General features: G+C 50.7%; 1 protein-coding gene across 2 annotated transcripts in view; it reads right to left on the reverse strand.

The window, feature by feature from the left end:
• Positions 1 to 14679, reverse strand: part of CIT (citron rho-interacting serine/threonine kinase) — a 168353-nt gene that overhangs the window by 5979 nt on the left and 147695 nt on the right. For both annotated transcript variants that reach the window (XM_061170160.1, XM_061170159.1), the window contains 16 exons: positions 14317 to 14479; positions 13888 to 14052; positions 10644 to 10781; positions 9917 to 10097; positions 9204 to 9295; positions 8607 to 8711; positions 8233 to 8402; positions 6895 to 6975; positions 6663 to 6798; positions 5028 to 5167; positions 4554 to 4646; positions 2923 to 3031; positions 2696 to 2824; positions 2089 to 2169; positions 403 to 481; positions 91 to 270 (listed from right to left, as the gene is read on the reverse strand). In XM_061170160.1, coding sequence (XP_061026143.1) covers positions 91 to 270; positions 403 to 481; positions 2089 to 2169; positions 2696 to 2824; positions 2923 to 3031; positions 4554 to 4646; positions 5028 to 5167; positions 6663 to 6798; positions 6895 to 6975; positions 8233 to 8402; positions 8607 to 8711; positions 9204 to 9295; positions 9917 to 10097; positions 10644 to 10781; positions 13888 to 14052; positions 14317 to 14479 — 2042 coding nt within the window. The remainder of the gene's footprint in view (positions 1 to 90; positions 271 to 402; positions 482 to 2088; positions 2170 to 2695; positions 2825 to 2922; positions 3032 to 4553; positions 4647 to 5027; positions 5168 to 6662; positions 6799 to 6894; positions 6976 to 8232; positions 8403 to 8606; positions 8712 to 9203; positions 9296 to 9916; positions 10098 to 10643; positions 10782 to 13887; positions 14053 to 14316; positions 14480 to 14679) is intronic.

Raw genomic sequence — 14679 nt, forward strand, 5'->3', positions numbered from 1 at the left:
GGAAGCTTTCAGCCAGTTTGGCAAGATATCCTTCTGCTTTGCAGGAAAGCACTTTGCCCCTTGTGATGAGGAGGAAGAGAGGTGCGTTACCTGCGGGAGGTGGACGGGCCCCGGTGGTGGTCAGTGCCGGTCTCCTTCACGAGGTTTCCTTTGCAGCAGATGACCCTTAATTTATCCTGATATGAGGACGCCAGGTAAATCGCTCCCGAGGAAATTGCAGGGCCCAGGTAGCGTGGGTTCGGGATTTCCAAGTACGCTCGGGCAGGGGTCCTGTGGAGTTCCAGGAGAGAGTCTGCATGGCCGGTCACCTCCACTGCTAGGTGGGATAAGAGGGAGCACCGCCCGGCCCCGACACCCAGACCCAACCGCTGAGCTTTTCAAAGCCTGGAGGGCAGTGCTTACCCCAGAGAGGAGCGGGCCTGGATCTCGATTACTTCGAGTGAGTTGAAGTGGGTCACAAACAGATAAGGTTCTCTGTAGGCTGCGTGGCCACCACCGAGCAAGAGCGTGGGGCAAGGGAGGGTTAAGAGACAGAAAATCAAAACCCGGCTGCCATGCAATCCCTGAAGGAGTTTACCCTACACACGCACCCACATGCCTACATAATGAGGCATGTTCAAGTTTACTCCCTGCCATGCTGTTAGAGCAGAAGATGGGAACCGACTCAAGGCTACATGGTGGGGATCAGTTACAATAAATCATGGCACATCTCTGGAATTCCACACAGGCGTAAAAATGCATAAAGCAGCTCTCTATGCACTGATGTGGAAAAAACCCAAGGTGTAGTTGTACTTACTGTGTAAAGCAGGGTTCAGAATACTGTGTAAAGTGTGCTACCACACTGATTTTTTAAAAAGGGAGGGGGATGAGAATATATTTTTTAATGTGCCCGTTATTTGCATAAAGCACTGGAAGGATAAGAAACTCAGAAAAGTGTTTCCTTTCGGGGAGGGGGAGGGGGAGGGAGACAAGTGATGTGGGTCAGACTTCATTGTAGACCTTTTTAAACTGTTTAATTGAATACATTTTTCTAAACCATTTGATTAAAAAAGGCTAGGTTCATAGATGATTAAGTATTTCTGGTCTGAGTACTATATTTCTATATCACAGTGTCACTCAAACTCTAGGATATAATGAGAGCTGTTTTTGGTCTTAAAGGGAAAAAGAAGATTATCACTATTACTCCTTGCGGTGAACTGTTACTTCGGCATTAGTCGTGCCTCCTAGTACTCAGGCCCTTGTGGACTCTCCTTGCCTGGCATCGGGCTGAACCAGCGGAATGTGGTGGAAGCGAGAAGGCCTGCCAGCCCCCACTTTTGCACTCTTAGGAGAAGCCCACGTGGAGAGGAATGAGGCCTCCAGCCACCGGCCCCTGCTAAGCCCCCACCTGACAGCCAGCTCCAATTGCCAGCCACTTTGTGAAGCCATTTCCGACTTTTCTAGGTGTCCCGGTGCCCCTGCTGACACCGCATGAAGCAAAACTGTCCAGTCAAGCCACAGAGGCTCAGACAATGATAAGTAGTTGTTTTAAGTCACTAGGTTTTGGAACTTGTCATGAAGCAACAGATAAACGAAATAGCCTTGAAGGGTATTTCAGAACATTCACACAGTCACATATGTACGTTGTGTGTGTGTGTGTGTGTGTGTGTGTCCACCCTTTGACCCAGTAGCTCCACTTTTAGAATTTCTGAGCTGGGGATATTTAACAATTGTGCAAATTTTAGTGTAAGTTGTTCATCACAGCATTGTTCACACTTACAAAAAGAATGGGCCTAATTAGAATTGGCTAAATTGAGCAGGTGTTCAGCGTGCTATGGGGTGCTGTGCAGTCTTTGACATGATTTAAATGAACTCACAGGGAATGGTCTCCCTTTCTGTCATGAGAGGCCGGTGGGTTTGGCTTATGTGGTTCTGCGTCAGGCCTCGGGATCTCTGCCCTGGACGCTTACGCGGGTGATGCTTCACATGGCGCCTGGCGTCTAAGGGAGCCCCGAGCACGCTGCTGAAGCCTAAAGGAATTCCACCTGCGGTTTCTTCCCGGGACACCAACTACTGGCAGAAAAGAGCCCCACACCTCGCCTCACCTACCGAAAGCCAAAGGTAAGCGACTCCACTTGAGATCATCTGTGCGGCTGCGTCTTCCATAAGAATCCACGAACACCCCAAACTCTGCAAGGAGGCAGAGCCCGGGGCATGAGCACGGCCAGAAGCAGGGGCATCAGTGACACGTGCTTTGATGGAAGAGTAAGGAATCCAGCCCAGGGGGCTTGGATTGTGAAAAACCTCAGGAGCTCTGCTGAGCCACATCTCTTGGGGATTTATTAAAGAAAGAGTGTTCGAGTGAAAGAGGGGAGATAGGAAAAGAAGGGGGAGACGGAAGGAGAAGAGTCAGGGAGTGAGGAAAGGGGAGAAACAGACCCAGAGATCTGGGGGGAAAAGAAGAAGGAAAGGGAGAGAGGAGAGGGAGAGAAAGGAGTGAGGGGCAGAGAAGGACAGAGCAGGCCGCTCTTGGAGAGACTGACAGCGCCGGAGCTGGCTGGAGCCCGCGGGTGGGGCGGGGGCACCCCGGGGGCCCTGGCGGTGCAGGACGGGCCCTACCCCAGGCACACCGGCCACGCCCGGCCCCGAGGACCCTGCCCGGGGCTGTGGTGCCGTGTGAGCACCCCCATCAGCAGCGGGCGGCTGCCGCACTCACCATGAAAGCAGAGCAGGAACTCCTCCCGCTGCCCCGCGCCGTTCACCTGCATGATGGACACGGGGAAACTGTGGGAAGAGGAGGCAAACACGGCAGGCGCCAAGGAATGGTCGTTCTTATCCAGGAATTCTGTAAAGGCAGGCAAGAGGCGGAGCCTCAGGACCCAGAAGGAGCCTGAGGTGGCAGCGGAGCCGGAGCTCCGGGCAGGGGGCGCACCCGGGCCCTACCCTCCAGCGTGTACTGCTTCATGTCAATTTCGTAGAATTTATTGGTTCCGATGAGGATACTGTAGTTGGTGAAGTGGACACAGCTGCAGGGCTCCGAGGTCTCGATCTCCTGAGACGGGGCAGAGAGGAGGATGTGAGCGCAGACTCGGGGTGGCCCCTGCTCTCCTCGGGCATCTAACCAAGCCGTGCAGGCGCTGCCGCGCGACGTGTTCCTACTGTTTTCACACCAAGCGCGTTCAGTCTCTTCACGTCCCTCGCAAGGACCCACCATCCTTTTGCTACCTCTGGGTTCTATGCAACCTGAGACTAAGAAGGTCAAGTTGCAGCCAAAAAAAGGGTCAGAAACACCATTTCAATGAAAAGGTAGCATTCAAAGAGAGAGCTTTAAAACTACGACATTCTAATCAGAAGAAAAAGCCTGGAGGAATACACCAACAGTGGTGGTTAGAGGGAGTGGTTCTAGTTTCCTTCCTTTTCCAAGCTTCTAGGTTTCTATTCTGAACCTATATCACCTATATCATTGTTATCATTACTGAATTATCTCATCTATCTGAATTATCTGCTTCCTAATTACTTACACTTGTTTTCAGGTCAATCCTAATGGCTTCAAAAACCTAGGCATGCTTATTCCAAATGATGGCCAGGAATTATAAAGAAGCAGTGATTCCTGGGAGTTTTCCTGAAGTTAACAGTTCAAACTCTAATCAGCATTATCCTCACCACTAACTACTTATTGATCACCTACTAAGTATGAGGAAACTAGTATAACACAGTGAAACGTTAGGGAAAGTCAAACTTCAGTTTTGGTCTCAACTTTGTAGCCTAGGATCTTGGCCAGCCTCAGTCATCTTACCTGAAAATTAGGGATGATCACCCCTGCTTCTCACAACTGTTGTGAAAAGTGTGTGAAACAGCCAGCTCAGTCTCTGGTACCAGTAGGTGCTCAATAAAAATGCAAACTAAACAAGAGCCTGCCCCAGAAGAAACAGTTTCTCTAACAGGTAACAACCTTTATATATTCATCCCTCCTTTTACTTTTGAGACTAATCACGAAAGCACCTGAAATACATCAGGCTTATGATGGGTGGAACATTCCTAGTCTAGGGACAAGAGACAGCCTTCTCCAGAAGCGAGGCAAATGCAGTGATCTCACGGATAGCTGTCTACACCGCAGGCAACATCACAACCCACTGTGCTCTGAGGAGAACCAGCTCCCGAACTGCCACAGCTAGCACTGGTTTTTCTAAAGGTCATTAATAGAAATTTTTACGATCTGAGAAGGATTCTGGTAGGTGCCACCAGGGGCTTCTAGCTCCTCAGAGAGATCTTCCTTTCTTCTACTGGTTCAAAAGAGGTGTCTCCTCCATCAGCCACCTTCCTTTCTCCCTTCACAAAAGGCTGAATTCACTGGGCTGGCCAGAGAGGCAGCTCACACACGCGGAGGGAGGAGAGCGAGAGGGAAAAGTGTAGGGATGGGCCGCTCTGGAGCTTTCTCCAGGGAGCAAGACACCCTCCCGCTCTCTCTAAAGAGGTCACCCAGGCCGAAGGGCCCAGGCACACACTACTCCCCGAGACGGCACCTTCCCCACCTGCTCGCTGCGAGAGCAGGCGCGGCCAGGTCCGGGACTTACTTTCCGAATGCAGTACTTGCTGAGGTTTTCGTTGTAGCGGAGAATGACAACTTTGTTGGGCATGGCCGCACAGATGCAGAGCCCGCTCTCAATCTGAAAAGCAGTTGAGGGGGGAGGGGGGATGGAGAAAGAAAGAAAAAGCGTCACCAGGGTGTGCACTGGCTCCGTGGCAAAACTAGGAAAGGAACCTCAGTTGAGAGCAGGGTCTCTCAAGCCTGGCACTATGGACACTTTGGACCAGGTCATTCTCTGTGGTGAGGGGCCGTTCTGGGCACTGTAGGATGTTTAGGAGAAACCCTGGGCCCTGCCCACTAGATGCCAACAGTGCAACCACCAGTTGTGTCGAAAAGCAACAGAAATTTAACCCAGTTTGAGGACACACGATTTTCAAGGTCAAATCAATCAGCCCTATGGGCAGAGGAGCCGTGACAATTTCAAGAGCACTTGCCGGCTGAGGCCTGCAGGGGCGCTTACCTTGCCGGCAGCAAACAAGTGGCAGCCCTTGACGGCTTCAAAGATGTTGGGTGAGATGTCCGGCTGGGCGGGAAGGTGAGACTGTGCGAGGGACTGTTTCACTTTCTTCACGTCCACGAGACACAGGGCCCGCTCTTCTCCTGAGGGGACGGGACAGCAGAGACACAATGGCGGTTCTCGTTCTCCCCCGAATAAAAGCCACGCGAGGCCATGCGGAGGCACTGCTTTCCACAAATTCCCATAAACACAGTTTAGGTCCAAGTTTTAGATCTAAAAGGAAAATATCTGGCCTCTTGGTCAAGATTCTGGGAGGAAAACAAAAAATTCTGCAGACACAAAATTGGAGAACGTGAACGGAATATTCAAACGTGCTCCCCAGCAAAGCCAAAGAATGGGTTAGGGGACAACAAAACAGTAGACGTGGACTAATCCAGTATGTGTCACGGTGTCACGAGGGACCACAGGAAGGCTGAGGGTGGTTCCACGTTCAAGGAGACGAGGGAGACCTGAGTGCGGTGCGTGGTCCTGGACTGGATCACAAGCCGGGAAAAGAATAAAGGACGTTACCGGAGCCGCAGGTAAAAGCCAACTACGGGCAGCACGAGAGAAAATGGGAGTAGCAACGATTAAATGCCCTGAATTAAAAAGTGAAACTATTCTATAGGATGCTGTAATGGCGAATACATTGTTACCCATTTGTCCAGACCCGCAGAATGTGTAAGAGTGAGCCCGAATGTAAACTGTGGACCTGGGGCGATAACGACAAGTCAGTGTAGGTGCACGCCGGTGGGGGACGCTGATGGAGGCGGCGGCCTGCGCGTGCGGGGCAGAGGTACAGGGGAATTCTCCCTACCTTCTGCTCAGTTTTGCTGTGAACCTAAAACTGCTCCCAAGAATAATGTCAAGAAGGAAGGGAGGCAAGAAAGGAAAGGAAGGAAAACAAGCAAAAAAAAGAAACCAACAAAACAAGCCAGCAGAGGAAAAGAGTTGAGAGACCAAAGAAAGCCAGTTCCTGACCATATTACGTCAGGATCTGGCCCCTGGATCCAGCCGGCCAGGCCTGAATGAGACCTGACTGTGGATGTTTTGAACATGAAGCCAATGCATTATTGTTTTCCCCTTAAAAAAAAAAAAAAAATATATACACACACACACACCACACATATATATAGTACCACTGATAAAGAGAGGGAAAAAAACCCTTCCTGCTGTGGGTACGTGAGAGAATGCCCTTGTTCTTAGGTGACTGGCTGAAGGATCCAGAGTCACAGCTGCCACTGACTCAGGTGGTTCAAAATAAGTGAGAGAGAGAAAAGAGAGAGAGAGAGTGTGTGTGTGTGAGAGAGACACAGAGAGAAGGGCGGGGGAGATGTGGCAAACTGCTAATGAGTCGTGCCCACAGATGAAGGGTGTCTGAGACCAGGGAGGAATGGGAGGCGGGCAGCGGGGCGGGCAGGCGCTGAGAGGGGGCCGCGTGCAAGCAGAGCGCGGGGGCGCAGCACCCACAGGACGCAGAGGGCAGAGCCGCTCTGCTCCAGCCTGCCCCCGGGAGGGCCTGTCTCTGCGTCCGACCAGCACATGACCAATCCTCTCCCTCACAAGTGAAGGAAAAGCGCCGTGTCCTCGGCCTCCCACCTGCGATCATGAGGAGCTTCTCCAGGTCCTTGATGATGTAAATCTGGAAGACTGCTCCGATCCCTGGGACGTGGGTGAGGGAGTTCTTCAAGACATTCAGCGCGTACAGCCCTTCCTCGGTGCCCACCAGCACCACCTGCCGGGGTGCAAGTCCCCAGGCAGAGCGTGAGGGGGGTCACGTCCCCATAACCAGCCCCGACACAGCCGACGGCACCCCAGAAAACATGGTCACCTGGTCGCTGAAGGGCAGCGTGCAGTTCATGTCGAGCCGGTCATCGCCTTCCAGTTTCAGCAGCGAGTTTCCAAGCAATTTCTTTTCACATGAGAAAGAAAAAGAGAGAAAAAAGAGGACACGGTGAGCTGAACTGTTCATGACCGGACCGTCCAGACAGACAAAAGCAAGAACGGAGAAAAGCTGCATGCCAGGAAGGAGGGCAAGTTCCTCCTGAAGACGCTCAGAAGCACACATCTACTCGTGGCTTGCCCCGTATTTTGATCTGAGCTCAAAAGGCAGGACGTGAATGTTATCGGTATCTCTGGGGTGGCTGTTAATTAGTGTTGGAGTTGTAACTCAGTTCGGATGCAGAACTAAATGAGTGCAGGAGACGCAGAGAGAGAGTCTGTGACACGAAACAAGCCGAAGCTGAAGGATGTCCCTGCCAAGGCTTAATAAGCCACATGGACGCTCCTGCCCCTCCAGGTGGTGGCACAAGTGCAAAGCCCAGTGTCAGCAGCAAACCAACCCGCTTCTGAGTCTCTTTACCTGAACCCACGCGGGCAGAAGCTCGTAGGAGGTACAGTCAGGGCCCTATTGTACACACATGGATGGGGCGTTCAGTAAAAGGCTCACACGTGGGACAAGGAGATGGGTCATCAAAACAGGTTTACACCACGAGCTGGAGACTCGTGGTTAAGGATTTTCCGATTGCTAACACTTAAAGTGTTTATTAGGAGCTAAGTGTTTGAAAAGAGCTGTTGGGTCTTTGGTGGAGCAAACACCAGTGAGTGATGAGCGCTGTTTGTATCCTGGAATGTTCCAGGAGGAGTGATGCCAATCAAGGCCCACTCACATCTCTAACGTCTTCAGGAGAAGTAGGATTTCAGACCTGCCTTCGGAAGAGCAAATCACATAAAAGCAATTGAGCAGGTTATTAAAAGCCTTCCTGAAGGAGAAACGGCTGTCGGCAGCCTTTCGTGCCGCGTCACAGCCAGCGTGCTCATAACGCAAGCCTTCAAACCACATAAACGCTTCCGGGTAAACGAGAGAGAGGATTTCCTTGTAAGTACATTTGCCCTGTGCTGCCAGAACCGAGATGTGGTGCGCCCTGAGAGCTGGCTAAGGGGGTCGACTCCCCCATTCTAGAAGGCTCTGGGGGTTGGAGGGGGACCCGCGATGCCAGCCAAGGCGCCTCGAAGCCGGATCTCTGTCGGCACAGAATCCCGGTCGTGACAGCCTCAAGCCATCGCCCCTCAGAGAGGGAGGCCAAGGGGAAACACGGCAGCCGACGGGACTCCCACCAAGTCTGCCCGCTTTACAGAGACAAGCTCTGGCGCCCGTGTGCATACTCACAGCATCGGCTTCTGCCTTTTCCCTAGACACTCTCCCACCTGCGACAACTGACTCTAAGGCGGTGACCCAGCGCTGCTTGTCGGGAAAGCTGGGAGCCAGCAAGTAGAGGGTTCTCCCGGGCCAGCAGGTGGTGTGCGGGTGAGATTCCATCTTGAGCACGTAGGGGACATCTAGGAGATTCCACAGAGCACAGGGTCGAGTTGGCCCACCCCCGCCGGGAACAACGGCCAAGCCACACCTGAGTCCCAGTTACTCAACAGAAGCGGGGGCCGGGGAGCCTCCTTCGCAGGCTGATCCACCACGTGCCCCCTCCTGCCCTTGCTGACGGATCCAGCCCAGCCCAGCCCACCTCCGGGGGCCCCGCCGCTCCTCACCTGCTTTGGCTGTGTTTGCGAGTTCAGAAGCACCAACGGCGCCATGAATAGACACGTCCCCGTCGGGAAGGCACAGCTCAAATTCTTCCACTGGCCTCTGTCCAGCTTGGTGCAAAGAGGAAGGGCAGAAAGAAAAACAAAAGAACAGGAACAAGAACAAGAGGAGACGAGAGGAAAAGAGAGAGAGACGGAGTATGCGGTGGACAGAGAGGCGCACGAGGACAGAGGAGGGAAGAGATGGGTGGAGGAGGCGGAGAGGGAAGATAAAAACAAAAGTAAAGTGCGTCAGGTGAGTGGCACAGTCAAATTTCGGATGACGATGCGGATTTATGGGTTAGTTGGCGGAGGCGGAAGTTCTCAGAAGGTGTATGAGCAGGTGGGATCTTCAGGGCAGCGCCCTGCAGGGTCTTCAGTGGGGAGACCTATAGACGTGAGTATCGCACCAATAACCTTCAGCGCAGTCATTTGGGTTTTAATTTTCAAAAATGGAAACTTGTAGAAGGCTTGCAACGCAGTCCGGAAAACAGAGCCTTCACGCCAAGACTAGGAGACCTGGGCCAACCGCGTGCAATGAGATTCCCCGAGCTATTAATTTACCTTCTCTGGCTTCATTGTCGTAAATGAGGACTTTTGAGCCCTCCAGGACGATGTACTTCCTGTCCCAGCCTTGTTGTCCTCGTTTGTTATTCCTGGGAAAACAGAGATGGGAAAGAACTGTTTGAACTCAGAAGAGTCAGGCAGGGGGAAGGGGTGGGGAGGCGAGGGAATCCCGGTGAAGATGCTTCCCTCGAAAACATAGGGAATGAAGTGCAGGGGCAGGGGAAAAAAAAAGCTTCCTTCTCCCCTTCTGGGTTGTAGGCTGGCCTCAGAATTCAACTGATGTAAGACACACGAACAGGAGAAAAGCATACACATTTTATTTTATGTGTACGTGGGAGTCTCCACAAGAAAATAAGGCCCCAAAAGCAGATGGGCCCAAGTGCTTATATACTACGTGGAACAAAGAGCAGCCAGTGTGGAAAGGTAACAGGGTCTGTGTGCACAGACTTCTCTCAGCTGGCCTTGCCCCTGCTCCGGGGATGAGAACGCTGCTTTCCTCCTGGTACAGGAAGAGCAGCTTTTACACGGGAGTTTTCTCTCCTGCTTTCCGGGAGAGAAAGGGGAGGTCAGAGTGTCGCTCTTGCATCTGCTGTTTTCCCAATGCCTTTAGCTCAGACGTATCCTCACCCCAAAGCGGCCTGTTCTGGGCCAGCACATCCTGCCGCCCTTCACCAGACCCCACTCCAGCCCGAACTGCCTTGCAGCAATACCTGGGCACCTTCATCCACCCTTCCAGGTGCAAGCCGCTGCTGGGCTCCTTGGTCTGGAGACCCGGGGAGTTCATTTTGTCACGGCAGAAGGCCTCAGTGAAGTGCGTGGCATATTCGGCTGGCAGGCCACAGGTAGCTGGCAAGCACGTGGAGCACTTGGGATGACACATGACCTGACATTCTAGGGAAAAGCAGTGAACAACCTGAACACACACTCGGCTGATGCTGGACCATTCCCTGCCTCTGCCAGTCAACCCCCTGCCTGGCCCGTCCGTCTGGCCCTGCCATCCAGGGCATCCCTAACCTTCCCAGGAGCCAGGCCCCTACGGAGAAGAGGAAACGAGACGGCCAAGCACTCTCGACCCAGTTTTCCTGGCTTCTCCCGGGCCGCCACAGACAGGTGTGTAAAACACATCTGCACGTTTCCCTTGGAGCCAGCACACAGCCTAAAGGCAGGGAGAGACTAGCCTGACGGAAAGGGGGCTGGAAGCTCACAAAGCCCAAGGCATTTTGCACAGGGGGTTGGAGACATGAGCTGGCAACACGTATAAACTCCCTCTTGAACAGGGGGAAAATAGTGTCCTCCCACTGAGACTAAAAGCTTGAAAATGAATGCACTACATGATGAAGAATTTAAAAAGGAAAAAAAAAACCCCACCCCCATCGGACAGAATCTTCGGTGGAGATGCACAGGCGCCCTCCCCCCACGCAGAGCAGCTGCTCTTACCAAGACACTTGGATGCCTGGCGCCCGAAGTGCACGGTATCCAGACACACGGCGCACTGCGTGGCTCGCATGTTCAGTCCTACGTTGAACCGGTGAGGAATGTTGTGGTGCATGCGCTCCTTAAGACGCCGGCTGAATTCTGGAGGAAAATGTTTTCAAAAAAATCATTGAAGTGCTGCAAATGATACCATCAAGAAAGTGAAAAGACGCCCCACAGAACAGGAAAAGTGTTCGCAAATCATCCCTCTGACAAGGAGCTTGTAGACAGAATATAGGAAAAACTCTTATGAAGCAATAGGAACAAGACAACCCAATTAAAAAATGGGCAAAAGATCTGAATAGATATCTCTCCAAAGAAGATAAATAAATGGCCGAGAAGCACAGGAAAAGATGCTCAACGTCATTCATCATTAGGGAAATGCAAATAAACACCACAGTGAGATATTAGTTCACGCTCGCTGGGTTATCCAGACTCAAAAATAATGGAAAATGCATGTTGGTAAAGATGTGGAGAAATGAAGGTCTTCATACGCTGCTGGGGGGAAAGCAAATGGTGCAGCCATTTTGGAATCCAGTTTGGTCGTTCCCCATAAAGTTAAACACAGAATTACCAGATGACCCACCAATTCCACTCCTAGGTCTACACACCCAAGAGAACTGAAAACATTATGTAGCCACAAAATTTGTGCACAGATGTTCACAGCAGCATTATGTATGACAGCCAAAAAATGGAAACAACCTAAATGTCCATTGATGGATTAATACAGAAACAAGACGTGATAACCACACAATAGAATATTATTCAGCAGTTAAAAAAATGAAGTACTGATAAATACTACAAGATGAATGAATCTCAAAAACATGCTCTGTGAAAGAAGCTAGACACAAAAGGTCATACATGATATGACTCATTTACAGGAAACGTCCAGGATAGCAAATCCATGGAGATAGAAAGCTGACTGGTGGTTGTCAGAGGTTCCATGAAGGGGGCAATGGGAAGCAACTGCCAATGAGTACAGGGTTGTTTTGTTTTTTGGGTTTGTTTTTTGGGGGGGGGGGGGGGTGGACCAAAAATGTTTAAAAATTAGAATGTGATGGTTGCACAACCTTGTGAACTTACTAAAAAACAATGAATTATACATTTCAAACAAATGAATTGTATAGTATGTGAATTATATCTCAATAAAGCTGTTAAACATTAGCGCACGTTAGTGACGGATTGTAAAATTACTTTAACACTAACAGATGTGTCTAGATTTATATGAATCAAATTAAAATCACCATTATCTGGTTATTAGGAATTAGGTTTTATTTAAGAACACATGACTGGCAGCAGATGGTTAATACAATGGCATAGATATTTGTGAGCACAGAGAAACATATGCTTCTAAATCAGTTTATAAATATTTTAGTCATAAAAGGTTTGTTTTCCACATGAGATCATGGATCTAGAGCTTTTCAGAATCCAGTTTAAAAATCACTATTCTGAATTACAGAATTTCTGATTATTAAATACATAAACTGACTGAAGAATTCTCACTTCATGCCCAGTTCTTTCATGAATAACCTCCTTTTTAAAAAAACCCAACTTTTAAGCCTCAAACAACTGACTCTTACATTTATAGTCCAGTCAGTTAAAATTAACAAGATTGATTTTTTTCCATTTAGAAGGCCCCCTTCTCAATAGTGACCTAACTAGCTAAAGGCAGCTTTAAATAGAAAAATTCAGGATCCATATTTCTGAATCCAAATTGATTTCTCCATATAATGCCATCCCTATTCCTTTATCAGAAAGTCATGAGGAATAAATAACATAAATGCACTTTGAAACTGTGAACAAGCCACGCACACGACGGAGATGCTTCGAGTATTCCAAACTACTCAGGGAGCTGCTCTATGCAGCCTCATTGAAGGACACGGGGGCCAGAAATGATTTTCCTCTGTGTTACCAGCTCCACTTTGATGACTTTAAGAGTGAAGCTCTTTGATTCAAAGTGTTATGTAAACATAGGAAACGAGATGACATCATCGCTGAAGAAAACGACAACAAAATCCCATCGAGATTGGCAGCTAAAGTGGGTTGATAGTGGGACTTCCCTGGCAGTCCAGTGGTTAAAACTCCACACTTCCACTGCAGGGGGCATGGGTTTGATCCCTGGTGGGGGAACTAAGATCCCTCATGCCGCGCAGCGCAGCCAAAAATAAGTAAATAAGATAAAGTGCGTAGCTGGTGATACCCTGATATTAAACCACAGCTCTACTCCACTCTCTGTATGACTTTCCAAACCACCTTCCTTGGCTTTTTTTTTTTTTTTTTTTTAAGTCCTTTCCGTCTCTAGGTGAACAGAGTACTTTTGAGCCCACAAAGAAAACTCCTCACACCCCTGGTATAAATTGGCACAAATTACCAACTTTCAAAATGCACATAACCTTTAACCTGATTCATTTCCCAAGAACTTATCCTACAGTCATAGCACCCACAGAGCTGCAGGGTATTCACTGCAGGGTACGTATGGAAACAAGGAATTGGAAATAATGCCCTAAATGCCCATCAACAGGGGTCTGGATTAACAGATGAATCATATACCTCCCACCATGGAAGACCACGCAGCCCTCTAGAAGGACGGGGTTGATCCATATGTGTCAATACGAAACTGGCTAAGATAGCATTTTAACAAAAAGAAGAAAGATGTTCTGCAGTGTATAGCAGCGGCCCCCAACCTTTTTGGCACCAGGGACCGGTTTCGTGGAAGACGATTTTTCCACGGACCGGTGCAGGGCGTGGGGGGAATGGTTCGGGTGGTAACGCGAGCGACGGGGAGTGGGGATGAAGCTTTGTTCGCTCGCCCACCACTCACCTCCTGCTGTGCGGCCCGGTTCCTAACAGGCCACGGACCGGTACCGGTCCACGGCCCGGGGGTTGGAGACCCCTGGTGTAGAGCATAATGGGCTATGATATTTACGAAACACAAAAGGACTGAGAAAAATATGTTATTTTCTCCTACCTCTTAAAGATGAGTATGTAAGACACCTGCATAATACAGACATGCAGTTACGTGCATGAACGATGGCTGGAAGAGCACAATGGTTGACTCTGGGTAAGGGAACCGGGGTGAGGAGAAGGCTTACTTCTTACTCTTTATCCTTTAGTGTTATTACTTGTCATTTTCACCTTAGGTCTGCATTTCTCAGTCCATTTAAAAAAATGTCGATGCAAGTCCAGTGGCCCCTTTTTGAGGACATACCCTCTGGAGTCGAAGACTCCTTCCTGCGGCTGGACGGCGGGGCGAGCAGGCTCAGGGCGCTGGGCTGGTGCTCGGGCGACCGCACGATGGCGGACATGGCGATCTGCTGCCTGGCGGTGGCCGGCGTGGACGGGTGCGGGTGGTCTGCAGCTTTCCGGTGGGCAGCTGGGGAGAGACGGGTCCAACGCCTTTTGGTTAGCAGGGTCCCCGAGAGGCCCCAACCGAGTGGACCGCCCCGGGGGCTGGCTATCAAAGGCCCGAGACCAAAAGGACACATAGGGTGCCCAATCGGCAATGCCGAGGATGCCGTGAATCGTTCAGACGTGGGATGTCTGGGCTGTCACCACGAGGCTCAACTAGTCTCGGCCAATCTCCTTGAGATCGGTCCCCTGCCTCGTCCACCGCACTTGGCGCTGAGGGCGCCCGTACCTTCCTCCCGGGCGGAGCGGAGTTCGATGCGGGTCTTCTGCAGGGCTTCCTCGAGCTCCGCGCAGCGAGCTTTCTCCTTCTCCAGAGCCACCTTCAGCTCATTGTACTGCAGAGGAACCTGTGTGGGCAAAGCAGGGTCCTCTTTCCGTCGACTAAATAAACCCTAGCAATGGAAACAGAGATATCTCCTAACTCCTGGAAATTGGCACTGGGAACTAGTGAAAGGAACTCTGCCTCGGGAGGAGCAGACCACGGGAGCCGGGCACATACTCACTGCAAGCGGGTTTAGTAAAAATGGCATGTGAAGGGGGAGGGGGGGGGACCGAGCCACAGCCCCTCCCAGCCGGCTGGAAAAAAAAATAG

This window comes from Eubalaena glacialis, chromosome 15 (genome assembly GCF_028564815.1).
Source record: "Eubalaena glacialis isolate mEubGla1 chromosome 15, mEubGla1.1.hap2.+ XY, whole genome shotgun sequence".
Lineage (NCBI taxonomy): Eukaryota > Metazoa > Chordata > Mammalia > Artiodactyla > Balaenidae > Eubalaena > Eubalaena glacialis.